Here is a 10,166-nt window from a genome sequence, read left to right as displayed (position 1 = left end):
GCTTTCCTCCTCCTTCTCTCATCCACCCTGCCCTTCCCCTTTGCCTAGAACCTCAACTCCTGCAGTCCAACTCTCTGTTGGCCAGCAGAGGCCTGTGACATGGAGAAAAATCAATTTGGCCAGCTTCTTGGTGGTTCTTTCCAGGGGCTGCAGCAGGAGTCTGACCCAAAGGAAGGACAAGGAATCTCTGGGCTTGGCACTTCTTTCGTTTTTCTTCCCCCACACCTTTTTTTTTGGCTAGGGAAGGGGGCTGAAGTATTGGGACTCTATCCTCCAATGGTTACTGAGACAGGAAACACACACTCTCGTAGGTACCTGAATTTGCCTGAAACCCAAATGCAGGTGTTGCCTTAGACTTCAAAGTCTCTCTGGCCTTACCCATCCCCATCATTGCCCCTCCTTCACTGCTTTCTGACTCCCTTTCTCTTGCAAAAATGTTTCCTACCCATCTTCCTCCCATCCTCAACCTAGGACACAAAAATAAGTATTGTGTCTGCTTTTGAATTCCCATAACCCAGAATGGGAGTTTATCTTCCCTGAAACTGGGGACCTGGTGTGTATGTTGGGGAGACAGTAGAGTGCACCTTTGGATGTGGAAGGGGAAGGGAGTAGCCAGAACCTCCCATGACACCCAACTCCATAGAGTACAGGCAGGGGTCCCCCCAGAAAGCTGAGTGGGTTGGGAGTCCAGCTTCTGTGCGTGTGGGGCATGGGATGGGCGTAGGGGGAGAATGAGAAGTGTGATCCCAGTTTGGAGAGAGGACTGTGACGGGTTGGGGGATGCCCTGGAATAAAGGGAGAGGGAGATCTGTTGACCCTTTTCGCTACACAGGCGACAGGCCCACCTCAGTCCCCTTATCCCTTCCAGGGGGTGGAGTCTGAGGGAGGGACAAACAGGTCGGGGGTATAGGGGTGGGATGCAGTGAGTTGGGTGGGGAAGGGTCGAGGACAAGGTTATCTGCGAACGTTAGGAGTGGGGGAGGGAGGAGAGGAGCGGTGAGGTTCCACCCTTCGGGGGTCGACGTCGAGCCAGCGTCCCCAGTGGAGGGAGCCCCGCCCCCGCTCCTCCATCGCGGCCCCGCCCAGGCCCGCAGCGCGGCGCTGCAGCGCGAGGGGCGGAGAGGCAGAGAGCCCGAGAGGACCAGACGCCCAGGTCGCCCGTATCCCGCTGCCGCAGGAGAGAGACAGCGCGCCCCGGCCCTGCTCCCCAGGCTTCGCCCGGGCGCCCTCAACTCTGCCCCCAGAGACTGAGCACCTGTCCTCCGCCTCGGCCTCCGCTGAGAGCCCTCTCCTCTGGAGCACACACCACCCCTGCAGCCCAAGAAGAGTCCCAGCCCCACGCCGGCTACCACCATGGCGGAGACCAACAACGAATGTAGCATCAAGGTGCTCTGCCGATTCCGGCCCCTGAACCAGGCTGAGATTCTGCGGGGAGACAAGTTCATCCCCATTTTCCAAGGGGACGACAGCGTCGTTATTGGGGTGAGTGTCGCCCAGGATGGAATTCGGGGAGGGGGCAGGTGGCTGAATCTCCCCGCCCCCCTTAGAGCCTTAGTCTCTGCCGGTCCCGCTGCTCCCCCTCCCCGCCGCTCATCCTTCATCCTCTTCCCCGCAGCCCCTCCTCTCCCCTGCATCAGGATGGCTGGGTGTGGCCTGGCCAGGCCAGCGGCCGAGTCTCTGCAGAGTGGCAGGGGGCTGCTTCCCTACCTTCGGGAGATCCAACTCCCCTTTGCTGCTGTCTGCAGCGTCTCCACCCGTTAGAACCAGTCCCATGTTTTTCTGATGTTTTCCCCTTCTCCACCATCCGCTCCCCAAGAGAAAGCGTATCTTCCCTTTGTTATTGGCTCAGATCTCTACCCCCACCTCCTGGAAGGTAAGGCGGAAGACTTTTGAGTGGACTAGATGGGAGGTGAGCAGTCCAGGTTCTCTGCAGAGTGTGGATGGAAGTGGGCTCTAAGACCAAACCTTCCATCATTCCCTAAAGTAGTTACAGCCTGGATTTGTGTGTGTGTGTGTTGTGGGGAGTAGGTCTGATGCAGGGTTTACTGGGAAAGAAATCATTGATGCCACACCCAATCTTGGGGGGAGCCTCTGGAATCCTAAGGTCAGGTCTGCCTTTTGGTCCCAGGTACAGTAGAAAGAGGGTTTCAGATTCCCCAACTGACCCCGCTAAAGAAAAATGCCCAAACCCTGAGATCCTAGTAAGTACTTGCTTATTCATCCTTTCTCTTGAGAATCCAATAGAAAGTAGCCATCCAGCTCTACCTCATCATGACAGCCCTACCCAAGGAGGATATTTGAAGGGAACTAATACTTACAGTGGGCCTGTTACTCTATGTGTATTATTTAACCCCCAAAACAACATTCGGAAGTAGTATCAATATTTCCATTTTACAGATGCAGAAATTGAGGCCCAAAGAACTTGAATAACTTTCTCAAGGTCATGCTATTGATCCATGGATCTGAACCTAAATCTGTGACTGCAAACCTCCCATCTCTTCGTATCACATTGCCTACCCAGGTTTCTGTTCTACACCTTTATCTGTAATGGCCCAAAGGGAAATTCTAGGCCTTGCCCACTCCCCCTGAGGTTGGTAGGGACCTCAGGCTGTGTGTAGGGAGAAAAGATCTGGGGTCGAGTTCTGTAGGGCTTGAGGGGTGCTGGGCCAGGAAACAAAAACTAGCTTGAGGAGGGAGGGGCATGTACGAGGGCAGTCAAGGTCAGAGGTGCTTCTTATGTATCTTTATCCACAGTGCTTGGCACAGAGCACCTGGACACAGGCTTGTTAAAGGAATGAAGGAAAGAAGGGGAGGAAGCCTGGGCCTTCTGAGTCAGTGAGAATGGGACTTTGAATAAACATGCTTGGGGGGAGACCTGCTTACCAGTCCCCAAGGGCCCCAGTCTGTCACCACCTTGCACCCTTACCCACACTGTTAACTCAAATGGATGCTTTTGTCTCTCTCTCTCTCTCTCTCTGTGTGTGTGTGTGTGTGTGTGTGTGTGTGTATGTATTTGCCACATGGAGAAGGCCTCTGTTTCTTTTTGCTTCAGGGACCTCTCTGGCCCTGCAGTCTGTTCAGTCTGGCTGGGCTAAAAACAAAACAAAACAAAACAACCACAAAACAACTCCTGGATCAACTCTGGAAGACCCCTCTCAGAGTGCCCTGGACAGCCAGCATTAGTTGTGAGAGTTGGAGCTTAAGATCCCCCTGAGACATAAAGGCTGAGAAACAGGAGGGGGGTGACGATGGGGGGCAAAACTTTTAGGCCCAGTTTCCTTGCTCTGGAAGGTTTTTCCAGTGAGACTGGACCAACTCCTTTAGGCTCTCTGGGCCATCCTGGTATAGTGGGATGGGGCAGGGAATGATGTTGGTAAGAGGGGTGTGGTGTCCATCTGTTGTTAGCCCAGCTAAACAGGAGAGACACAGTGGGAGGTGGGCAAGGAGGAAAGATGAAAAGAAGCCCAAGGCCTCCTGCCAATTCAGATTCCATCTCAGCTCCACAGCTGGATCTTCCTTGTCTGTTTTGCCTGATATCTGTAGGGCTGTACCTTTGTCTTGCTCGTATCTTCCCTCACCCTAGCCCTCCCTGTCAATCTCTCACTTGAAGATAAATGCTTACGGGGGGCCATTTTGTCTTAGGCAACATCCTTGGAGTTTGCTTTTTCAGACTTAATATTCATTCATCATTTAGGGAATGAGGGCTACAGGAGACATGATTTTTAGGAGACCCTTGAGGGTCCCAACAAGGGAAGGAAACCCCTACTCCTTTTTCTCTTTTCTCCTCTAGCTCTTTTTGGAGCCCACCAGGTCGGGAGCTGGCTTAGGAATTAATGGGGGAGACTGCTTCAGGATGTCTGGGAAGGTGCGGGAAGAGTGAAGGTGGGAGAGATAATCTTTCCCAATGCAGCCCCTACTCCTTCCTGTGACTGCTCTCCCCTTCGCCTCTGCAGCACTGCGGCTAGCGCTGAACTTCAGAGTCCCTTCTGTTCGTGGGCTTTGTTCTGCTTGTTAGAGGGTAGGAGAATAAGCTGGAGAGACAGCTCTGTGTGCCTTTTTTCTCCCCTACTCCTCTGACTTCTTCCAGGAACCTGGAGGATGGGGCTTAGCCAAAGTTAATGGCCTGAGTCATAGTAGAAGGGTGTCTGGGTCACCGTCTATGTGTGGTGCCCATCTTGTTTTGCTTTTGCACACTCAGAATCCAGTGTGACTTTTTCGCCAGACCCATTTAAGTGTCTCTCTGTCTTCCTCTGCCTTGCTCTTTCTCAGCAGTGTTGCAATGCCTGCTGTCTGGGCTGCTGCCTCTGTACCAGATGTGGGAGGGATGACAGTGAAGAGACACATACGTACACGCACACACTCTTTCTCTTTCCCCTTCATTCAAGTGTACACAGCTACCTCCCTCAGGTCTCCCAATGGTTAAGTGGGTTCTTAATGCAAGAAACTAGGACCATTGTGTACCTCACTTGGCAAAGCTAGGTTGGGACCTGCAGGGTTATTGGAGCAGAATCAGTATGGTTTGGGGTGGCCTGGGATTTGATATCTGAAGTGGGGAGCAGGGCTCTCCTTTGCTTTGGGGGAGTCTCATAAAGAAAAATGGAGACGAGAAGTAACGTTCACTGTGGCCAGTGTCTCTCCAGCATTACCATGGCAACAATCCCCACGGGTGTCACTATGGAAATCAGGCCTGGCACTTGAAGTTCAGTTTATACCAAGTGCTTTACTGAGGGTTGAACAGGTTGGTCATCTTTGGACCCCTGATATTAAACCCCCAGCCCCAATTAGCTTTAGTCAGCACACATGATAGAAGAGTACAGAAATGTGCTGGGATACGCAAATGGAAGAGGGGACACCAGGGAGGCTCAGAGTGTGATTAAAGGAGAACAAAGAACCCTGGACTGTGGGACTCTGAAGAGAGGCCCTTCAGAGAAGGCTATAAGGAGCACTTAGACTGCTGGGGGTGGGAGAGAGATTGGATATCGGGGACATTTCTAAGAGGAGGAGGGACTCTGAACTTATTTCTCATTAACAACTCACAGAGTCTTCGATTACCTGGAGGTAGAGAGGGTGGATAGCAGAATTACATACTTCTGAAAATGGGATTGAGGTTGGAAAAAGGGAGTGATGAAAGGCTTTAGTTCTGTCTGGAAATACTTGGAAAAATGCCCAAATGTGAGGAGGGGGGATATGGAATAGGGGAAGGAAAAGCCTTGATAAGGCTCTGACACAGTGTTGGCATTTCAGTTCTTGGATCACTTTGCAGTGTGGGTCTGGAATCAGATTGCTTGAATTTGAAACTGTGCTCTACCATTTCTCAGCCATGTGACTGTGGGGAAGCTACCTGACCTCTTTGAGCCTGTTTCGTCATCTATAAAGTGGTAATAATAATAGTATCTATGTCCTCGGATTACTGTGAACATTAAATGAGATAATGCATATAAACTGCTTTGTAACATGGCAGGCACACAGTAAACCCTCAATGAGAGTTAGATATCACTATTTTATATGCTATCTCCCCACAAGCTAGCTTTGACAAAATTGGGAAGTGGGTAACACTTTTCCTTTTTACTAATTGTTTCATCCAAACCTCCAGATCCCAAGTATCTTCTTGTTCCCTTCTTTGTCAATATCTATGTTTAGTCAACAAATATTTATCTGGCTGGGCGCGGTGGCTCACGCTTGTAATCCCAGCACTTTGGGAGGCCGAGGCGGGTGGATCACGAGGTCAGGAGATCGAGACCATCCTGGCTAACACAGTGAAACCCCGTCTCTATTAAAAATACAAAAAAATTAGCCGGGCGTGGTGGTGGGCGCCTGTAGTCCCAGCTACTCGGGAGGCTGAGGCAGGAGAATGGCTTGAACCTGGGAGGCGGAGCTTGCAGTGAGCCGAGATTGCGCCACTGCACTCCAGCCTGGGGGAAAGAGCGAGACTCTGTCTCAAAACAAACAAACAAACAAAAAAAAACAAATATTTGTGAAGAGCATCTGTCATAGTCCTCTAATGTTGCTATAAAGGAATACCCCAGGCTGGGTAATTTATAAGGAAAAGAGATATTTGGCTAACAGTTCCGCAGGCTGTACAAGAAGCATGGCACCAGCATCTGCTCTGGTGAGGGCCTCAGGAAGCTTCCAATCATGGTGGGAGGCAAAGAGGGAGCAGGAATCACATGGCGAGAGAGGGAAAAAGAGGGAGAGCAAGAGGTGCCAAGCTCTTTTTAACAGCCAGCTCTCACATGAACTCATAGAGCGAGAACTTACTCATTACCATGGGGAAGGCACCAAGCCACTCATCAGGGATTTACCTCCTTGAGTCAAGCACTTCCCACCATGCCCCACCTCCAACAATGGGGATCAAATGTCAACATGAGATTTGGAGGGGACAAACATCCAAACTACATCAGTATCCTATAAGCCAGGGACTGTGTTTGGTGTTGGGGATTTAAAGGGAATCCCTGCCTTCAAGAAAATCTGGATCAAGGTTGTGATCCACAGCCCATGGAGTGGCCTGGGCAGAGGCAGGGGAGAGGAACATCAGATATGGCTTTTGCTAACTAACTATATACTCCCCCAGATTCTGATAAGAAACCTCCCAGAACATACTACAGTCTGATTCAGAGTAATTGTGTGTTATGAGAGCTATAAATAATGGTGGTGCTTCCCATGTCTACGGGCAGGAAAAGTGGAAGACCACTGGTCTAGTTATTTTCATGAAAAGATCACTATTCTCTGGGCACACTGCCCATGGGTTAGCCCTGCTGTACAAGGAGCAGTAATTAAAAAAAATCAGGCAAAATTAATTCATCCTGAGTATAATCAATAGAAAATTAGAAGAAATGTACAAAACTTAGCTGGGCATGGTGGCAGCTGCCTGTAGTCCCAGCTACTTGGGAGGCTGGTGCAGGAGAATTGCTTGAACCTGGGAGGCGGAGGTTGCACTGAGCCGAGATCTTGCCACTGCACTCCAGCCTGGGCAACAGAGCAAGACTCTGTCTCAAAAATAAATAAATAAATAAATAAATAAATAAATAAATAAATAAATAAATATTAAAAAAAGAAATTGGCTGGGCACGGTGGCTCACGCCTGTAATCTCAGCACTTTGGGAGACAGAGGCGGGCGGATAACGAGGTCAGGAGTTCGACACCAGCATGGCCAACATGGTGAAACCCTGTCTGTACGGAAAATACAAAAATTAGCCGGATGCGTTGGCGGGTGCCTGTAATCCCAGCTACTCGGAAGGCTGAGGCAGAAGAATCGCTTGAACCTGGGAGGCAAAGGTTGCAGTGAGCCAAGATCATGCTGCTGCACTCTAGCCTGGGCGAAAGAGTGAAACTCCATCTCAAAAAAAAAAGAAAGAAAAAAAAGAAAAAAGAAATTTACATTTTAAAAGGAATAAAAAAACTTAAAGAAATAAAGAGCTAGGCTTGGAATTTTAGAGCCCAGCCGAGAATAGAGAAGTAGGTAGCAGGCCTTCCCAGAACTCCTGAAATCATATCTCATGTCACATGGCTTTCCCTGCTCAGGAGATTACTAAACGCACCAATTTTTAGCTCTTGGGTATCTTTTTTTTTTTTTTTTTTGAGACGGAGTCTTGCTCTGTCACCCAGGCTGGAGTGCAGTGGTGCAATCTCGGCTCACTGCAAACTCCGCCTTCCAGGTTCACGCCATTCTCCTGCCTCAGCCTCCCGAGCAGCTGGGACTACAGGTGCCTGCCACCATGCCCGGCTAATTTTTTGTATTTTTAGTGGAGACGGGGTTTCACCGTGTTAGCCAGGATGGTCTCGATCTCCTGACCTCGTGATCTGCCCGCCTCAGCCTCCCAAAGTGCTGGGATTACAGGTGTGAGCCACTGCGCCCAGCCCGCTGTTGGGTATCTTTTAGACTCACAGATCTGAGAACCTCCTCCTTCTTCCCTCTCTGCTCTTTTCTTTCTTCCCAGCCTAGACTGATGTAAAGGGGTTCCTGATGAAAAGGGGCTATAATTGGCTTCAGCATTTGGAGAGCGCTCTCCATTTTAATGCGTCTGTGGAGCCTTCTAGAATCCTGTAACTGGGAATGTTTTGAGGGAGTGTGTGTGGGGGCTGGGGTGGGGTGGTTGGTGCGTTGGTGCCCATGTGTTTGTGGGGGGAGGGGAGGGGCAAGGTTGGCTTGAGATTACATTTAATCCCCTTTGGCTGGGTGCCTGGCTTCATGAAGCATGGATAGAGATTGTTGGTGGAAAAGAGATGAGAAAGCCAGTCTCATCTTTTCACATTTTTCTGCCTGTTTTATATTCTGGCTGCACTGGCAGCTGATTAAATGATGCCCACCCAGATTAAGGGTGGATCTGCCTTTCCCAGTCCACTGATTCATATGTTAATACCCTTTGGCAACATCCTCACAGACACACCCAGGATCAATACTTTGCATCATTCAGTCCAATCAAGTTGACACTCAGTATTAACTATCACAATTCCACCCCTCGTCAACTTGAACCCATACACATCTCCTGAGATCATACAAATCTTCAAATAAGGACAATAATAAGGTCATAATTACACCTAATATAATACAACTATCCTTCGTACAACCAGAAATGCACCAATCCCCAACCCAAATGCTATTATATAAAGTTAACAATACTTAAATGCTGATATGAAGTCAATAAATCTTATGTCACATAATAAAGGAAAAAGGAAATTAAAAAAAAAAGATGAGAGGCATTGGCTTGAGATAGGCATATTTTGCTTGTTTCTGTTTCTTGGCCACTGGGTGGGAGAAACATTGAGGTAGATTACAATTCAAGAATTAATTACAATTCAAAATTAAGGTAGATTTTTCTTTAATAATATTAAAAATAATGTAATTACAACACTAATACATTTTAATTGTTAACAAAGTTAAAGACAAAGGAAAGGACACAGAAGAAGCTAAAAATCACCCAATATCTTACCACCCCAAAAAGGCACTGTTATTAATAATAATTTGATGTATTTTTCCAGTGTTTTTTCTGCATATATACATATGTTAATTTTAATAAGATTATATCATAAACTATGTATTGTTTTGTAACCTTTTTTCTCAAACAAAATATTATTACTATTTTGCCATTGTTAAATATTTTTACATAACTTTATTATTTTACAATTTTTTTGTTTTTTTTTGAGATGGAGTCACGTGCTGTCACTCAGGCTGGAGTGTGCAGTGGTGTGATCTCGGCTCACTGCAACCTCCGCCTCCCGGGTTCAAGCAATCCTCCCACCTCAGCATCCTGAGTAGCTAGGATTATAGGCATGTACCACCATGCCTGGCTATATTTTACAATTTTCAATTTAACTTTCGAGTGTCTTACCTGCACATGTGACAAAATGCAAAGGATATGAAAAGGTTTATATTGTTTCCTTCTCCTTCTCACCCCTCTTTTCCAGCCACACAGTTCCCCTTTCAGAAGACAACTTCTTGTGGATCTTTCCAAAAACCTACTATACATTTATAAGCAAATACGTATATACCTGCATACCTTTTTTTACACAAATGGTAGTGTATTATACATCCATTCTGCACCTTTAAAAACAAAAACAGCCTGGGTGTGGTGGCTCATGCCTGTAATCTAAGCACTTTGAGGCCGAGGCGGGAGGATCACTTGAGGTCAGGAGTTTGAGACCAGCCTGGCCAACATGGTGAAACCCCATCTCTACTAAAAATACAAAAATTCCAGCTGGGCGCAGTGGTTCACACCTGTAATCCCAGTACTTTGGGAGGCCGAGGTGGGCGGATCATGAGGTCAGGAGATGGAGACCATCCTGGCCAACATGGTGAAACCTCGTCTCTACTAAAAATACAAAAATTAGGCCAGGTGCTGTGGCTTACGCCTGTAATCTCAGCATTGGGAGGCCAAGGTGGGTGCATCACCTGAGGTCAGGAGTTCGAGACCAGCCTGGCCAACATGGTGAAACCCCGTCTCTACTAAAAATACAGAAATTAGCCGGGTGTGGTGGCAGACACCTGTAATCCCAGCTACTCTGGAGGCTGAGGCAGGAGAACTGCTTGAGCCCGGGAGGCAGAAGTTGCAGTGAGCTGAGATGAAGCCACTGCACTCCAGCTTGGGCGACAGAGCAAGACTCTTGTCTCAAAAAACAAAAAGCAAAACAAACAAACAAAAAACCCAAAACAAAACACTGAGTCTTGG

The 10,166-nt window shown here is 48.3% G+C and overlaps 1 protein-coding gene across 2 annotated transcripts in view; it reads left to right on the top strand.

Moving 5' to 3' along the window:
* The first annotated feature begins 1,006 nt into the window (after positions 1 to 1,006).
* The window catches only part of KIF5A (kinesin family member 5A), a 37,444-nt gene continuing 28,284 nt past the window's right edge, over positions 1,007 to 10,166 (top strand). The window contains exon 1 of one of the 2 annotated variants that reach the window (XM_032173257.2): positions 1,007 to 1,482. In XM_032173257.2, coding sequence (XP_032029148.1) covers positions 1,354 to 1,482 — 129 coding nt within the window. In that variant the 5' untranslated portion in view covers positions 1,007 to 1,353. The remainder of the gene's footprint in view (positions 1,483 to 10,166) is intronic. The other variant, XM_032173256.2, reaches the window with a different exon arrangement.

The sequence above is a fragment of the Hylobates moloch genome, unplaced genomic scaffold, assembly GCF_009828535.3.
Source record: "Hylobates moloch isolate HMO894 unplaced genomic scaffold, HMol_V3 SCAFFOLD_13, whole genome shotgun sequence".
In the NCBI taxonomy this organism is placed as follows: domain Eukaryota; kingdom Metazoa; phylum Chordata; class Mammalia; order Primates; family Hylobatidae; genus Hylobates; species Hylobates moloch.
Note: the sequence above shows the minus strand (reverse complement) of the source record. Positions and strands in the feature narration are given on the sequence as shown.